The sequence below is a fragment of the Pseudorasbora parva genome, chromosome 10 (assembly GCF_024679245.1).
Source record: "Pseudorasbora parva isolate DD20220531a chromosome 10, ASM2467924v1, whole genome shotgun sequence".
Taxonomy (NCBI): domain Eukaryota; kingdom Metazoa; phylum Chordata; class Actinopteri; order Cypriniformes; family Gobionidae; genus Pseudorasbora; species Pseudorasbora parva.
Window position 1 is genome coordinate 33586387 of NC_090181.1, and position 18772 is coordinate 33605158.

The window sequence follows — 18772 nt, forward strand, 5'->3', positions numbered from 1 at the left end:
CCCCCACTGGTTTTATGCAGAAACTTGTTAGAATTAATAGATGCACTTCAGTTTATAAGTTTGTGGTCTGTAAGATTTTTAACCCTGTTTCTGGAAGAAATATCTTCTGCTCACCAAGGTTGCATTTATTTGATCAAAAATACAGTAACATTTTAACATTTACTCGGAGTTGTATGTTCCTTCAGAAAGCATTCTAATATGCTGAGTTGATGCTTTAATAGGCTTTGGTACTTATTTATGAATTGAAAGTAATCTCTTTATAAATACAGTGGGTATGAAAAGTATTCAGACCCCCTAAAATGTTTCACTCTTTGTTATATTGTAGCCATTTGCTAAAATCATTTAAGTAATTGTTTTCTCATTAATGTACACATAGCACCCAATATTGACAGCAAAACACAGAATTGTTGACATTTTTCCAGATTTATTAAAAAAGAAACATTATTTTATATATTATTATATAACAAATATTTTGGTGATCCTCTGACATTCCTTCTTTGCACATCCTCTCCAGTTATGTCAGGTTGGATGGTAAACGTTGGTGGGCAGCCATTTTCAAGAACAGTTACGGAGTTGTTGTGAAGCCACTCCTTTGTTATTTTAGCTTTGTGCTTAGGGTCATTGGTCATTGTCTTGTTGGAAGGTGAACCTTCGGCCCAGTCTGAGATCTTGAGCACTCTGGAGAATTTTTTGACCAGGATATCCCTGTACTTGGCCGCATTCATCTTTCCCTCGATTGCAACCAGTCGTCCTGACCCTGCTGCTGAAAACACCCCCACAGCATGATGCTGCCACCACAATGCTTCACTGTTGGGACTGTATTGGACAGGTGATGAGCAGTGCCTGGTTTTCTCCACACATACCTCTTAGAATTAAAGCCAAAAAGTTCTATCTTGATCTCATCAGACCAGATAATCTTATTTATCCCCATCTTGGAGTCCTTTAGGTGTTTTTTAGCAAACTCCAGGCAAACCTTTACGTGTCTTGCATTGAGGAGAGGCTTCCGTTGGATCACTCTGCCATAAAACCCTGACTGGTGGAGGGCTGCACTGACTTTCTACAACTTCCCATCTCCCAACTGCATCTCTGGAGCTCAGCCACAGTGATCTTTGGGTTCTTCTTTACCTCTCTCACCATCAGGGGCTCTTCTCCCCCGTTAGCTCAGTTTGGCCAGACGGCCAGCTCTAGGAAGGGTTATGGTCATCCCAAATGACTTCCATTTAAGGATTATGGAGGCCACTGTGCTTTTAGGAACTTTAAGTGCAGCAGAATTTTTCTTTAACCATGGCCATTTCTGTGCCTTGCCACAATTCCTCTTCAGGCAGTTCCTTTGACCTCATGATTCTCATTTGCTCTGACATGCACTGTGAGCTGTAAGGTATTATATAGACAGGTGGGTGGCTTTCCTAATTAAATCCAAACAGTATAATTAATCACAGCTGGACTCAGATGAAGCTGTAGAACCATCTCAAGGATGTTTAGAAGAAATGGACAGCACCTGAGTTAAATATATGAGTGTCACAACAAAGGGTCTGAATACTTAGAAACATATGATATTTCAGTTTTTCTTTTTTTAAATTTTAAGGGGGTCTGAATACTTTCCGTACCCACTGTAAATGTTTTTTCTCCAAAACACATTGTCCACAATAATAGACCCTTTTATTCAATACATTTTTCAACCTCTTTTTGCCAAGGTAACAGCTCTGAGTCTTGTTCTATAATGCCTGATGAGTTTGGAGAACACCTGACAAGAGATCAGAAACCATTCCTCCATACATACTCTCTCCAAATCCCTCAAATTCCCAGATCCATATTGGTGCTTCTTTTCTTCAGCTTACCCCACTCATTTCCTATAGGGTTTAGGTCAGGGGACCTTGATGGTCATAGAAGAAGCTTCATTTTGTCCTCAGTTTTTTTCAGTACATTTTGTGTGTTGATTTTAATGTGTGTTCTGGCTCATTGTCCTGAAGGAAGATCCAAACATGACCCATTACAATATTTCTAGCAGAAGCCATCAGGTTTAGATTTTTTATCTGATGGTATTTGCTAGAATCAAGATGTCCAGGACCTCCAGCTAAAAAATAGGCCCACAACATTATAGATCCAGCAGTATATTTAACCGTGGACATTGGGTACTTTTTATCCCTGTGTGCACCAAACCTGGTGGGTTTGCTGCCCAAACTTTTTTTTTTAGTTTCATTTGACCACAGATCCAGGTCCATTTTGAATTTCTCATATTGTCTGTCAACTGAATATGCTGGAGGTTTTTTTTTGGATGAGCGATGAGGGTTTTTCTTGAATCCCTCACAAACAACGTTGTGATCATGTATAGGTAAAAAAAAAGTTTATTATTTTCCATAATGTAATAATAAAAATTTAACTATCATATATTTTATATTCATTGCACACCAACTGAAATATTTCAGGTCTTTTATTTTTTTAATACTGATGATTTTGGCATACAGCTCATAAAAACCCAAAATTCCTATCTCAACAAATTAGCATATCATGAAAAGGTTCTCTAAACGAGCTATTAACCTAATCATCTGAATCAACTAATTAACTCTAAACACCTGCAAAAGACTCCTGAGGCTTTTAAACTCCCAGCCTGGTTCATTACTCAAAAGACACAGAAAGAAATTTCTGAACGAATAGGCTGTTCCCAGAGTGCTGTATCAAGGCACCTCAGTGGGAAGTCTGTGGGAAGGAAAAAGTGTGGCAAAAAACGCTGCACAACGAGAAGAGGTGACCGGACCCTGAGGAAGATTGTGGAGGAGGACCGATTCCAGACCTTGGGGGACCTGCGGAAGCAGTGGACTGAGTCTGGAGTAGAAACATCCAGAGCCACCGTGCACAGGCGTGTGCAGGAAATGAGCTACAGGTGCCGCATTCCCCAGGTCAAGCCACTTTTGGGCTACAGAGAAGCAGCACTGGACTGTTGCTCAGTGGTCCAAAGTACTTTTTTCGGATGAAAGCAAATTTTGCATGTCATTCAGAAATTAAGGTGCCAGAGTCTGGAGGAAGACTGGGGAGAAGGAAATGCCAAAATGCCTGAAGTCCAGTGTCAAGTACCCACAGTCAGTAATGGTCTGGGGTGCCATGTCAGCTGCTGGTGTTGGTCCACTGTGTTTTATCAAGGGCAGGGTCAATGTAGCTAGCTATCAGGAGATTTTGGAGCACTTCATGCTTCCATCTGCTGAAAAGCTTTATGAAGATGAAGATTTCTTTTTTCAGCACGACCTGGCACCTGCTCACAGTGCCAAAACCACTGGTAAATGGTTTACTGACCATGGTATTACTGTGCTCAATTGGCCTGCCAACTCTCCTGACCTGAACCCCATAGAGAATCTGTGGGATATTGTGAAGAGAAAGTTGAGAGACGCAAGACCCAACACTCTGGATGAGCTTAAGGCTGCTATCGAAGCATCCTGGGCCTCCATAACACCTCAGCAGTGCCACAGGCTGATCGCCTCCATGCCACGCCGCATTGAAGCAGTCATTTCTGCAAAAGGATTCCCGACCACGTATTGAGTGCATAACTGAACATAATTATTTGAAGGTTGACTTTTTTTGTATTAAAAACACTTTTCTTTTATTGGTCCGATGAAATATGCTAATTTTTTGAGATTTCATTTTTCAATTTTGGGTTTTCATGAGCTGTATGTCAAAATCATCAGTATTAAAACAATAAAAGACCTGAAATATTTCAGTTGGTGTGCAATGAATCTAAAATACATGAAAGTTTAATTTTTATCATTACATTATGGAAAATAATGAACTTCATCACAATATGCTATTTTTTGAGAAGGACCTGTTTGATACATTTTTTTTAGGCTTTCTGACCCCAACACTCTAATATAACTAATATCTGCAATTCTCCATCTGTGATCCTTGGAGAGTCTTTGTCTACCCAAACTCTCCTCCTGACCGTGCATTAGGATGATATAGACACACATCATCTTCCAGGCAGATTCAGCAGATCAACATCTTTAGTTGACTGGAACTTCTTAATTATTGTCCTGATGGTGGAAAAGGGGATTTTCAATGCTTTAGACATTTTCTTACAGTCACTTTCTATTTTGTGAAGATCAACAATGTTTTTCTGCATCAGAACTATATTCTTTGATTTTACTCATTGTGATAAATGATTAAGGGAATTTGGTCTTTGTGTTTCCTCATATTTTTACCTGTACCTCATGTAAAGTCATGGCTGGGCAATTACATCTTTCTCACCCTGGTGTGCTAAAAATGTAAATATGAATGGGAATATATTTTAGAGATATTTCCATTTCTAGAGGTACCAATAATTGTGGCCAACATGGAGAAAAACATTTATTCCCCTCCCAATTTCAAGTGTTTTACTTCAATGAAACTGTAGACTTTTGCAAGGGTGCCAATTATTCTGACCATGACCTTTTCTAAGCTTAGGTTTTAGACTGAGTAAGAGCTGATTTTCGTTTTGTTTTCTTTGAACCAAGGACTGAAGTACCTGCAGATTCTCATTCATCTCAGGAGCAGATGGTCAGCTGGTTAATGCAGCTCAGACGTACACAACCTTCATGGACTGCATGCAGTCACTGGTGAAACATCTACAATAAAGAGTTTGAGTCTGTACATTCAGGAGTTTGACTAAATCAATAGCTGAAGTTTAATCCTTAGGGCTTAGAACAAACTAGAATTCTACATATTAAGTGACAAACAATGTGAAACACTGAATAATCAGTTGATTTAATTCACTGACTATAGTTGAATTATATTTCTAACTAATTAACATCCGAACAGCTGTATCTACCTAATGTCTGAAATCTCATTTGAACCATTCGGGTCACCTTATATGACACTCTGCAGAAACACTGATCTTAACTAGATGGAAAGAAGGAAACACCTGCTGAATGATCTGGCTCTTCTCCAGCTCAGAGAGAGAAAGAGAGAGAGAGGCACAGAGAGCGAAGAGTGTGAAGACAGCCATCTGCTCCTCACATGTTGTGCTCTGACTGGTCTCATTACATTTCAAGGACAACACAAGTCTCCATCTGTGAGGAAAAAAATGAGGTATCACTCAAATGACTGACAAAAGTGTTTCAGAGTTTTGCTATTCTCATGCCCTATTTTAAAGGTGTGAGCAATTTTAAATGGAGTGTATTGGGGGTGAAGAGGGTGAAATTGTTTCAGTGTGAAATTGTTTTTTAGGTCTGAAATGTCTTGCCAAGTTGCCAGGTGTCTTGCTTTACAAATAGAATCTAGTCGACTATTAATTTTGCTTTTGAGTGACATCTTTGTTTTTTTACAGATCAGACGGTTGACTTTTTTTATGTTCCTCATTTGTAAGTCACTTTGGATAAAAGAATCCGCTAAATTAATAAATATAAATGTTTGCTTGCAGCTGATGATTAAATATCCCAAAATGTAATTGACTACCTTTGGAAAAATTGACTGTAATTCCTCTTAAAGTTATGGCCACCAAATTAGGCATCTAATGCAATGCAAACATGTTTTCAAGGACTAAAATGAATCATTTGTTGTTCATTAATTTATTTTTAATTATATTCACACACACCGGCCACCTGTTCAACTGCTCATTACCGCAGTTATCAAATCAGCCATTCACATTAGGCACACATTTAGGCATGTAGACATGGTCAAGGTGATCGGCTATGAACTTACAACTTACAAAGAAAGCTAAAAGGTCCACTGAAATAAGAATTTAAGTTTTTTAGCTTTTAGTATGACTGAGCTAGCCTTAAAGTTATGAATAAGCTGGTATGTTCCAAAACTATGACAAAATTTGCATTTAGGAGATATAAGCATTCAAAATTTACAGTCTCCCACTTCCGTTAAAACGAATCTCAGATTTTGGTGACATCATCGCAGACTTCACTTTCTCGTCAAATCTTCTGTCCAATCAAAATGCGCTCTAGAATCTAAAGCCCGCCCCCTACACTGCTGAAGCTGCTGCTGAAATCAGTCAGTTGTTAACACACATTTACTAATTTCTACATAGGCACATAGCACACTATTGATAGGAAACGATTCAGTGTAAATATGCTTTTATTCGAGGCGAATAAAGTCTGTTTTCAAATTAGTTTCACACACCGGCGCAGGCCGCGCAGCGCACACACACCAGCGGCTCTGGTCTAAATTTAGACTACAGACAAGAGAGCGCAGCGCGGATCATATGCGCGAGTGCCACCTGTACGAGTGCCACCTGATCCACCTGTGTGTAATCAAGTCTCCGTATAAATGCACCTGCACTGTGATAGTCTCAGAGGTCCGTTTAAAGTGCAGAGAGCATCATGAAGAACAAGGAACACACCAGGCAGGTCCGAGATACTGTTGTGGAGAAGTTTAAAGCTGTATTTGAATACAAAAAGATTTCTCAAGCTTTAAACATCCCAAGGAGCACTGTGCAAGCGATAATATTGAAATGGAAGGAGTTTCAGACCACTGCAGATCTACCAAGACCTGGCCGTCCCTCTAAACTTTCAGCTCATACAAGGAGAAGACTGATCAGAGATGCAGCCAAGAGGCCCATGATCATTCTGGATGAACTGCAGAGATCTACAGCTGAGGTGGGAGACTCTGTCCATAGGACAACTAGTGAAGGTGCTCTGGTCAGATGAAACCAAAATTGAACTTTTTGGCAACAATGCAAAACGTTATGTTTGGCGTGAAAGCAACACAGCTCATCACCCTGAACACACCACCCCCACTGTCAAACATGGTGGTGGCAGCATCATGGTTTGGGCCTGCTTTTCTTCAGCAGGGACAGGGAAGATGGTTAAAATTGATGGGAAGGAGCCAAATACAGGACCATTCTGGAAGAAAACCTGATGGAGTCTGCAAAAGACCTGAGACTGGGACGGAGATTTGTCTTCCAACAAGACAATGATCCAAAACATAAAGCAAAAGCTACAATGGAATGGTTCAAAAATAAACATATCCAGGTGTTAGAATGGCCAAGTCAAAGTCCAGACCTGAATCCAATCGAGAATCTGTGGAAAGAACTGAAAACTGCTGTTCACAAACGCTCTCCATCCAATCTCACTGAGCTCGAGCTGTTCTTCAAGGAGGAATGGGCAAAAATTTCAGTCTCTCTATGTGCAAAACTGATAGAGACATGCCCCAAGCGACTTACAGCTGTAATCGCAGCAAAAGGTGGCGCTACAAAGTATTAACTTAAGGGCGCCGAATAATTTTGCACGCCCAGTTTTTCAGTTTTGATTTGTTAAAAAAGTTTGAAATATCCAATAAATTTCATTCCACTTCATGATTGTGTCCCACTTGATGTTGATTCTTCACAAAAAATTACAGTTTTATATCATTATGTTTGAGGCCTGAAATGTGGCAAAAGGTCGCAAAGTTCAAGGGGGCCGAATACTTCCGCAAGGCACTGTATAATTCTGATTGTGTTCATCATAATGAAGAAAGTCATGTACATCTAGGATGGCTTGAGGCTGAATAAATCATAGGGTAATTTTCATATTAAAGTGTACTAATCTTTAAAGTGACTTTAAAGTGTTGTTTGGTGCCAGACGGGCTGGTCTGAGTATTTCAGAAACTACTGAAATACTGGTATTTTCACACACAACCATTCTTAAGGTTAACAGAATGTTGATGTTGGTCCCCCTTTTTGCTGCCAAAACAGCCCGGACCCGTCGAGGCATGGACTTCACTAGACTTCTGAAGGTGTGTTGTGGTATCTGACAGCAAGATGTTAGCAGCAGATCATTTGAGTCCTGTAAGTTGCAAGGTGGGGCCTCAATGGATCGGACTTGTTTGTTCAGCATATCCCACAGATGCTCAATTGAATTCAGATCTGGGGAATTTGGAGGCCAAGTCAACACCTCAAACTCGTTGTTGTGCTCCTCAAAACAATTCGTGAACCATTATTGCTTTGTGGCGGGGCACATTATCTTGCTGGAAAAGGCTGCAGTCTCTAGGGAATACCGTTTCCATGAAAGGGTGTACATGGTCTGCAACAAAGCTTAGGTAGGTTGTACATGTCAAAGTAACATCCACATGGATGGCAGGAAGCAAGGTTTCCCAGCAGAACATTGCCCAGAGTGTCACACTGAGCCTTTCAAAGAAGGCTTGCCTTCTTTCCATAGTCATCATGGTGCCATGTGTTCCACAGGTACGCACACTGGGCCATCCATGTGATGTGAAAGAAAATGTGATTTATCACACCAGGCCACCTTCTGTTCTGATGCTCTGCAGATACTGCCCACTGCAGACCAGAACACCCCACAAGAGCTGCTGTTTTAGAGAAGCTATTCTAGCCATCACAATTTGGCACTTGTCAAACTCGCTCAAATCCTTACACTTGGCCATTTTTCCTGCTTCTAACACTTAAACTTTTAGGACAAAATGTTCTCTTGCTGCCAAATATATCCCACCCATTAACAGGTGCCATGATGAAGAAATAATCAATGTTATTCACTTCATCTGTCAGTGGCCATAATAACCATAATGTTATTCCTGATCCGTGTATATAGCACTGCAAATCCTTAGAAGCTAAATGACATTTAATATGTGGATTTTTATTTCTGAAACCTTTCTCTGTATCAAATGAATTACAGCGTTAATAGAGAAAGTTTAGCTGTATTAACCAAAGTTATATTTGGAATATTTAATAAAAGTTGCTTATACACATACTAAATGTAGTATAGATCCTGTTTCCTTCCCTAATGTGTTCCATTTCGCTGCAGCTGGATTATTTTCTAGAGATTTGGATCCATCACTAGGTGGTGCCAGAAATAAACACAGATAAGCTTCCCCTTCACGTTTACGGTTGCTTTGTTGTTATTTTGAGGCATTGTGCAGTAGGAGAATAGTATAAAGACTACGGCAGTAATCACAAAAGATGCCCACAAAAGATGTGCATATGATACGCACTTTATATATATGACACGCTGTCTTGGGTAGGTTTAGGGTAGTGGGGTGGGGGGTTCGTATGTATAATACGCCATAAAATGCGTATCATATGCACGCCAAAATGAGTTTTGGCTTATACATTCCACGACATTGCACACTCTTACTATTTATACGCATTTTTCGTGAGATCCGGCTGAATAATTACAAAGCACTGCCTTCTTCCCATAGTTTACCCCGATGCCATGTGTTCCTCAGGTCTGTATCTGTAACACAATCATGAATTTTTCTTAGACATTCTCCAGCATGTTTTTTTATACACCTACAACTAAAAAATGTTTAAAGTGTGACTGCATGGGCATAGGTTGGGTTTCTAATAAATAGCCTATTATACTACAGATAAATATGCACAGGGTGCTCTGAACAGTTTCGATACACACTGTAAAAAAAAGGCAAATTTTGAACTTTTGGAGTACAATCGACTTGGATGTTTAAGTTATTTCAACTTAGATTATGTTAAACTGACCTTAAAAAATGAGTTACATCTTGTATAACTTATTAAAAAAGTTTAACATTTCTTAACTTATTTTGATGAGTTAAACCAGTGTAAAAACATTTGTTGTCATAACTTATTGAACATATAATTTGTTACACTGCAGTGTTGAGAACATGACAGGTCGTCAGGAAAACTCCTTATTCTCAGATCAAAAAGATACATTTTTATGTTAATAACAAAAGAACAAACGTTTGTCCCAAATATGTTAATAAACATTCAAGTTGTCAGAGTGTTGTTTTGTCAAACTTAGGCAAAAGGAAAGACCACAGATTGTTTGAAATTGATTTTTTTTTTTTTTTGATTGGCCAATTGAAAGTGACTTATTTTCATATTTATATGGACATTGAAAAGAAGGTCTGAATCAGTCGTCAGAAAACTATTTTTGTTTCTCAGACAGGCTCATGCACATTAGGACCCGATGGCGTCATGTTTCACGTGTGACGTCTGTGAATGTGATGCATGTGGATGTGGAGTAACTGTCCATGGTGCTGAAACCCGCCGCAGCGTCGGGATGCGCGTTCCGGAGTCGCGAAGCATCAATGCGCGCATCTTTTGAGCTCGTATTTCTATACTTTATACCTAGAGCAGACTCAAAACAGTGTCGGAATGCTGCTCAACGACACCTTAAAGAACCTGGAGGATGGTTTATATCTGCTAAACTCCTCCAGCAACGAGACGCATAACGGGGATTCTCAGGGCAGCAGTGCGATCTTCATCTCCTTCATCTATTCCGTGGTGTGTCTGGTGGGACTCTGTGGGAACTCGATGGTGATCTATGTGATCTTCAGGTATGCAAAGATGAAAACTGCGACGAACATCTACATTTTGAACTTGGCTATCGCGGATGAGTTACTCATGTTGAGTGTGCCCTTCTTAGTCACCTCTTCTTTACTTCATCACTGGCCCTTTGGCTCGCTCCTGTGTCGTTTGGTTTTAAGTGTTGATGCCATTAACATGTTCACCAGCATCTACTGTCTCACCGTGTTGAGTATTGATCGCTACATCTCCGTGGTGCATCCCATCAAAGCCGCCCGGTACCGGAGACCCACCATCGCCAAAATGGTCAACTTAGGGGTCTGGATGTTCTCCATCCTGGTCATCTTACCCATCATCATCTTCTCCACCACTGCGCCCAACTCTGACGGATCGGTGGCTTGCAACATGCAGATGCCTGAGCCCGAGCGTCAGTGGATGGCTGTGTTTGTGATATACGCCTTTCTGATGGGCTTTCTCTTCCCTGTCATTGCCATATGCATGTGCTACATCCTCATCATAGTGAAGATGCGGGTGGTCGCGTTGAAAGCGGGCTGGCAGCAGCGCAAAAAGTCCGAGAGGAAGATCACGCTGATGGTGATGATGGTGGTGACAGTGTTTGTGATCTGCTGGATGCCTTTTCACATCGTGCAGCTGGTGAGCGTGTTCGTCCAGCAGCACAATGCCACTCTCAGTCAGCTGGCTGTGATTTTGGGATATGCCAACAGCTGTGCCAACCCGATCCTGTACGGATTCCTGTCGGACAACTTCAGACGCTCCTTCCAGAGGATTTTATGCCTCCGATGGTGGGAAAACGCCACGGAGGAGCCCATAGATTACTATGCCACAGCTCTGAAGAGTCGAGGATACAGTGTGGATGACTTTCAGCAGGACAATCTGGAATCGGACAGCACGTACAGGAATGGCACCTGCACATCCAGAACTACAACTATGTAGGACTCTCTGTGCTGCGGCATAAAACTTTTGTTATCTGTTGTCAATGCGGTACGTGTTTTTTGTTGGAATGTATTGGTAAGACTTTATAATATATTTCATTGTTGACAATATTAGAGCATATAATGCTTAACTGGAAATCTATGTGCATTCAACTAGTCATGTTTTACCTATATGAATGTACGTAAAATTTCTCTTAAACATTATATGTTGGCTCGTTATTGAAAGCTAAAGAAAGTGAGTCGATATGGAAAGAAGCCACGTTCAGATTAAAAGAAGAAAAAAAGAAATATCCACAGCCAAATATTTAAATGTTATTTTAAATGGAATAAAACGAGGGGAAGACTTGCGCTCTCAGTGTATTATGTGATAAAGTCTGTTTTGTGTTTTCCGAGGGATACAGGAACAAAACAATGCTACATTTTTCGGTTTTTATGTTTTGGTTCTGTGCAATGAAATGAATTCGCAGCCGCGTAGCCTTGTCATGACACTCGGTCTAATTAAGTATGCAAATATATGAAAGAAAGAAGACCAATCAAAATGCGGTATGCAAAGATGACGTCACCGCAGCTAGTAAAGTTCTGAGTAGTAGGAGTTCTGTCAGTGTTGGTCAGTGAATGTTTTACAACATGTTAGTGTTAATTTTTTGTTAAAGGAGTTAAGTTTACCACAAAAAAAAAGAAAGAAAAAAAAGAGTGCACTTTTGATATGCCACGTGTAATTTCGATAGGCCTATTCAAGTGAAATCATTGCGAGAAGACTCTGAAGGTTTACTAAACCTAAATGTTATGTGTTTGACTGTAAGCCTGATCCTGACAGTGAAGGTGAGATATCAAAACTGATCTGAAGCCTGTGAGAAACTTTTTCATTGTCTGCTGTACTTTACGTTGTGTTTGTGCCGCTGAAGGGAATATGTCTAATACAAGGCTGGTCTACGTATGGCTAATTCTTAGTGTAATTCATTTCACCGACAATGTGTAGGATATATTTATTCATTCATGCTTTTGAACTGTGAAATATTAACAACTCTCTGTCTATGACATGATCATATTTTATACAAAAAGGTGATACTTAGACGTGAAATCTGAATATAGCCTATTTTTGTTAAAAATGCACTCAATATTTTTTCTCATAAAAAAATGTACAAACATATTTTATATTGGTAACAAAATACTTTTGCATGATGCTGCAACGATAGTTATCAGTATACATTCAAGACGACTGCCATATTGGCCAAAAACAAAAATACTTTAAAGGACCACTGAAGTGCCTAGAAACTCATGGCATTATTCAATTTTTTTGTATGTAATTTACACTGAAATAGGAAGACAGGGTGGGACATATCAAACAGATCTTCTTTTTTAAAATAGCCAATAGCTTTTCATTTTTATCACAGCTCGGAGATAACACTTGAGCTCAGTTTCCTCCTAATCTCTAACCATTTCTCTTCCTAATCTCCTCCATATCACTTTAATATATAGCATTATGTGCAGAATTGGATACGTTTTCTGGTCTGTGCCTACTCGCACAAATGAGCCGCTCTGTGTTATCGTGTCTCTAGACCGGAGCAGACCGTGTGTGCGCTGCAGCAGTTCGCTTCATTCGACTTCATTCACCACAAAGCATATCTACCACAGACTGTAACAAAATGTGGATGTAGTGTCCGTGACGTTGGTGGTATAGTTTCAAAACTATTTCAAAATCTATTTCATGATTTGCGTTCTCAGGCCACCAGGTGCTGTTGCCGTGCGGATGGGTGTCCGGAACGCATGGGAGTTTTCTGTTTTAGTTAAGGATGGTGTTGTTTAAGTGGCACCAAATTCAATAACTAATATGCTTTTACAACAGAAATTAATCGATCAAAAACTTACTTTAGCTTTTCTTCTAAAGCAAAATTAATTTCCTATTATCACTGTAAAGCTGCTTTGAAGCAATCTGTGTTTTAAAAAGTGCTATATAAAGGAAGGTGACTTGACTTGACTTGACTTGACAGTGTGTCACTTACTCCCAGATAACAGAAAATAGGGCAAAGAGATGGGACGTGGGCAGAGCTGAGATGACGTGATGACTAAAGGCGGGCGTACACTGTGCGAATCCGGACACTCGGGAGGTCGTGAGATATTGCAGACGCTACGAGTCATTTTTGAGAGCATGATTTGGCAACAGGGGACAGTCATATGCTGGTAAAAAAAATTAAATATGTTTAGAAATTATCGTAAGGTCGGGAGGTGCTCTTAACGTGCTCGGCTCGTCTCGTATTTCCTCTCACACTGGGCAGAAAAAATTGTTTGCAAATTCGTATGATAGCAAAAATCGCACCGTGTACGACCACCTTAACAGACAACCGGCAATCCACCTGTCAGTCAAAGTGACCACGCCCTTAAATATGCAGAACTTAAAGGCTTAAAGGGTTAGTTCACCCTTTAAATGAATGAATTACTTACCCTCATGTTGTTCCAAACCTGTAAGATTTTGATGAAATCCAAGAGCTCTCTGACCTCTCCATAAACAGAAATTTAATTAACACTTTAAATGTCCAGAAAGGTTGTAAAGAAATCGTTAAAACAGTCCATGTGACTCCAGTGGTGTAACCTTAATTTTATGAAGTGACGAGAATAATTTTTTTTCCCGCAAAAGCAAACCAATGTTATTTTCATTCAAATAACCTACACAGTTTACGTTGCAGCTCTGGCGCATGTGTCGTGGTGCTCACGTTAACAGCATCGGCTGCCATAGATCTCGCTGCAGTATTTACAACCAAAACTGCATAGACGATTGGCACAGGACAGACCGAACTTCGTGAATAAAGTGATTATCTATGTTTGTTTTTTTTGCGCACAAAAAGTATTTGCGTCGCTTCATAAAAATAAGGTTGAACCACTGTTGTTACATGGACTATTTTAAATATGTTTTTGTTACCTTTCTGGACATTGGACACTGAAAGTGTTAATAGCGTGTTAATAAAGTATTAAATAGCTGTCTATATGGAGGGGTCATATAGGATTATATAATATGGATTTTTTTTCTGCTGTAAAGTTGGCCAATTAACATGGAGCTCAATTAAATTCTTCTTCCTTCTGGAGCCTGTTTCTAGTGGCCAGTCGAGGAATTGCAGTTTAAGTCACTTCTGTATTGGCTTCAGAAGAAATTGGGAGAGGTTGCCGCTTGATATTTACACTGAATCGTTCCCAATCCCTATATGGTGCTGCCATTCACCATGTAGAAAAGTGTACATTTGAGAACAAGTGACCGATTTATAATATATATATATATATATATATATATATATATATATATATATATATATATATATATATATATATATATATATATATATATATATATGAAAGTGAGAGACTGCAAGTTTTAAATGCTTATATATTTTAAATGCAACTTTTGTTGTTGTTTTGGAGAACACAAGCTTATAGATAACATATTTATACTAAAAGAATATATTCATATTTTGATTTCAAGAGGGCTTTAAAGCAGCTGTAAGTGATTTCAGTGCTCCTAGTGGCACTAAACAGAATTGTAAAACAGTAACCTGACTGAACTGAACTCACACTAGAGACACACCCGTTGTCGGATTCTTGTTTTTGCTGTTTTCACGCAGACACAGAAACAGATATGGTCTCTCATGACATATTTCAGCGCTGTCTGACAGGTAGAGAGATATTTACGAGTGGCATTTTTAAAAATGACACCGACTTACAGCAGCTTAAACATCAGTTTATTTAACTTTTCAGGTAAAAAGGCACATGTAAAACATAACCAGAAATATTTAATTAGAAAACAGATCCAATGACAGTATTACAATATATTTGGTAACACTTTACAATAAGGTTTGATTTGTTAACACGACAAATCTAAAGCATTTATTCATCTTGGTTCATTTCAACATTTACTAATACACTATTCAAATCAAAAGTTGTATTTGTTAATATTTTTCAATGGACCTAAGCTGACATGAATGACAATGATTTTTTAAACTTATTTTATTAACTAACATTAACAAACATTTACAAATGCATTACTCATCTGTAGTAATGTTAGTTAAAGGGATAGTTAACCCAAAAATGAAAATTTGATGTTTATCTGCTTACCCAGGGCATCCAAGATGTAGGTGTTTGTTTCTTCAGTAAAACACACATGAAGATTTTTCTGAAGTTTGAAGTTTTTATTTACCTCCAACCGTTGCTCGTATAATGGGGTGTTTCTATGAGAGCCACTATGAGAGTAAAAAACATAGACATATGAATCCATTTTTAAACTCTGTGGCTCATGGCGGCACATTTATTATTAAATGATCAGTTTCTGTGAGAAACCCAACAGTATTTGTTTTTTTTTTTTTAACTCATATCAGACAAATCTCATCTACTATTCCCAACGCCTTTACTTCTGCTGGAGAAGGTCAAAACCCGGCATGATCATAGATTTATATATAGAGAATCCTTGTTAGTGCCTGTGTGGATCGGTTGAATGAGTCATCTAAGTACACATATCTATGTTTGCACTGTCATTTTGACCTTCTCCGGCGGAAGTAATGGCATTGGGAATACTGGATGAGATTCCTCTGATATGAGGTAAAAAATACCATAAATACTGTACGTTTTCTCACAGAAACCGATCGTTTCGTGTCTTAAGACATCAATGTGTCGCCACGAGCCACAGGGTTTGATATGGATTCGTATGTCTGTGTTTTTTACTCTTATAGTGGCTCTCATAGAAATATACCCCATTGACATGCATTATACAAGCAACGGTTGGAGTTCTACTGAAGAAACAAACACACCTACATCTTGGATGCCCTGGGGGTAAGCAGATAAACATCTTATTTTCATCTTTGGGTGAACTATCATAGCTGATAGTTTAATGCATTATATTTAGTATATACTATGAAAGTATTTTCAGAAGCCATGTTGTAAAGTGTCACCACATCTTCTACAGTGCTTACATCTCCACATATAGGTACATTTAAATATCAACTATAAAAGAGTAAACAAAGAAAGTCCACTTCTCATAAATGTAATTACCGATGATGTGGCCGAGATAGGATTTTCACATCCACATCATAATAAAGACCCTGATTTTAACCATGAGAGTAAAACAGACAGAACGGCAAATGAAATTCAAAAGCAAAAATCACTCAGCTCTCTTGTGACGCCCAAAAAGTTCTGAGAGAGGAATATCTTTGGATATGTAGTCTGGATGTGTCACATTGATAATCTCTCACCCTTGCACAGTCTCTCCTAGTTAAGTTTCCTCTTTTTCATTCGCCTTCTCCATGACGCTGGATCCATTCAGAGCCACAGTCGCTGTCTTCCTCGGGGCCAGTTTTGCGGACCTCCTCCTGAGGCAGCCTTTCACGATGGCCGCTATGATCACCAGCAGCACGATGAAAATCAGCAGAGCTATTATCACAGGTACTATGATATTTGAAATGTCTCCAGCTTTCTCCTCAATGTGTACACCTGTCTCATTCGTGCTGACATCATCAGGCAGAGACGTAGGTTGATTTAGCAGAGATTTCCCCCTGTTATCGTTTGAATAATCATCAGTGGTGGACGGCTCCAATCCATCACAAACATCCTCGTTTTTGTCCGAACATGCACAGTTTCCGGACGCATCCCTCCTGTAGCCTTCTTTGCACTCCAGGCAGATTTGCGATATATCCGATATATTTTCGTTGCCGTCCACGGTCCAAACTAGATCTTTAGAGCATGTCAAATTGAAACTGGCACCAGAACTGCAAACAACCTTACACGTGTACGGATCATTTGAGTAGATTATGTCATGTATGCCAAGTATATTTGGTCGAGGGCACACCATCGCGACGTTTCGTTTACAAATGAAAGTATGTTCCTGTCTGCAGGTGGCATCCACAAACCCGCTGCTTGTTGCACCAGAGTGACTATATTCCACTGAAAGCAGCCCACAGCGAGCCTCTGTGCAGGTATCTGAAGGGTTTGTCTTCCACACATTAACTTCAGAATGAGTGCTGTTGTTTGCCGTCCAGTAGAATCCTTTAAGAGGCAAACTTTTTTTAACACATACACCTTTATTCTTCTTTAGTCCAATCCAGAAAGACGTGGCAGTTTTGTCATTCTTGTCCCAGATTGTTTTCAGAATCTTTTCCATTTCCTTTTTATTCAGAATGTCGGTCAGGAAACCTCCAGGTAGGCATTTTTTCTGAGCATTTTCGAATGAGAGTTTGTTAAAATGAACAGTGTAGGATGATTTAGGCAAGCAACATGCCATGTTCAGAAAGCTCATAAGATATAATCCCGTCCAGAATTCCATGTCTAGGTCTCCCTGCGCTCAGCCTGAACGCTCACTCGCTGGAACTAAATGACAGTGTCTGAATTTTTTTCCTGGCTTTCTTAGCTGGCCCTGTGAGGTCCTCCCAAGACAACAAGCACAGGAAGTCTGTTCAGCCTTGATACAGCCATTCACTTCCCCTTGGGTGGTGGTTCTGCCAAAGGAAAACAATCGCAACTATGAACAAAATCATTTGCCGGTGAAACTAAAGCTTCCATAATACACAATCCCACTGTTAAATTCCCACATAATAGTGATAGATGAGCTCAGGCCAACAGGAAATATATATATGTTCCTTGGCAGAGGTCTGATAATCCATTCATTCATCCACACCCATCACCTCCTTGAGGGCTTTAGGTTTCATCACAAATGTCTTTGTGCAGCAAAAAGATAAGTGTAACATTGAACAAGGACTTTTCCCGTTTATTCCCGTCTTGCTTATTGTGTTCGTAACAGGATTCTTTGACAAAGCAACTCGGGAAAAAAATACCCGGAAGCATGGCTCATTGCATCAGGGAATGCTCTTTACAGTAGTACTATACCTTTGTTTACATGCCACACTCAACACTGTCAGATTCAGATGTGTGTTGATTGACCTCAGCGTGTGTTTTCAAGGGCTCACATGGGACTAATGCGGTATTGAATGTCCCATGACTAACACAGTATTATTCTGTCCTTCTAACAGGCCGCTTCACGAGTGACCAGCAGATGCTTCCTGGAGGAAATGTCAATGAATGGTAGGAAGTGAGGTTGCAGGAGCACTTGAGTTTCTGTTCTACAGTCAAGAGTGTCGGGGGTGGGGAATAAGGACAAAAACAAGGAATTGTGGGACAGGAAAACCAGTATGCCAAGAAGTTGAAATATAGGTAAGGTGTATTGAGAAAGCCCTGCTGTTTTTTGGGCCAACAATTAACGATCAAACCATTTTAAGGAGAATTATGATGATTCTTTTTAATTTTTTACTAGTTATTCCACCTTCCAACCACCCATACAAACAATGCCTTCACAACAGCATAGCAATGTGCAGAAATCTCAGCATTATTTTTAGTCCTTTATATTTCCTATAAATCTCAGCTTTTATCATTTAAAAAAATAACAATAATAGTAAAGTCTCAAGCAGTAATTAAAGGAAAAGCACCACTGAGGCAGAATGAAGAGCTAAAAACCAAAGCAGGGAGCGTCAGATCAACTGCGAAAATGAGTAAAGACATTTGATCATTTTTAAGCAAAATTATTGAAAGCCTATATATACATTGACTTTTGACATAATTGCTTATTATGTTTAACCAGTAAATTTGACCAAAATGTCAAATTGTTCCT

General features: G+C 39.5%; 2 protein-coding genes across 2 annotated transcripts; one reads left to right on the forward strand and one right to left on the reverse strand.

Moving 5' to 3' along the window:
* The first annotated feature begins 9844 nt into the window (after positions 1–9844).
* Positions 9845–11484, forward strand: sstr1a (somatostatin receptor 1a). Its single transcript, XM_067454671.1, has one exon. The coding sequence runs from the start codon at positions 10034–10036 to the stop codon at positions 11135–11137; it is 1104 nt and encodes a 367-aa protein (XP_067310772.1). The 5' UTR covers positions 9845–10033; the 3' UTR covers positions 11138–11484.
* A 3363-nt stretch (positions 11485–14847) lies between these two features.
* clec14a (C-type lectin domain containing 14A) lies at positions 14848–17502 on the reverse strand. The gene has a single exon (XM_067454672.1). The coding sequence runs from the start codon at positions 17432–17434 to the stop codon at positions 16388–16390; it is 1047 nt and encodes a 348-aa protein (XP_067310773.1). The 5' UTR covers positions 17435–17502; the 3' UTR covers positions 14848–16387.
* Between the last annotated feature and the right edge of the window lie 1270 nt (positions 17503–18772).

What these genes read in the sequence shown, in the direction of transcription:
- sstr1a (XM_067454671.1), top strand. Translation starts at nt 10,034, where the DNA reads ATGCTGCTCAACGACACCTTAAAGAACCTGGAGGATGGTTTATATCTG.
- clec14a (XM_067454672.1), bottom strand. Translation starts at nt 17,434, where the DNA reads ATGGAATTCTGGACGGGATTATATCTTATGAGCTTTCTGAACATGGCA.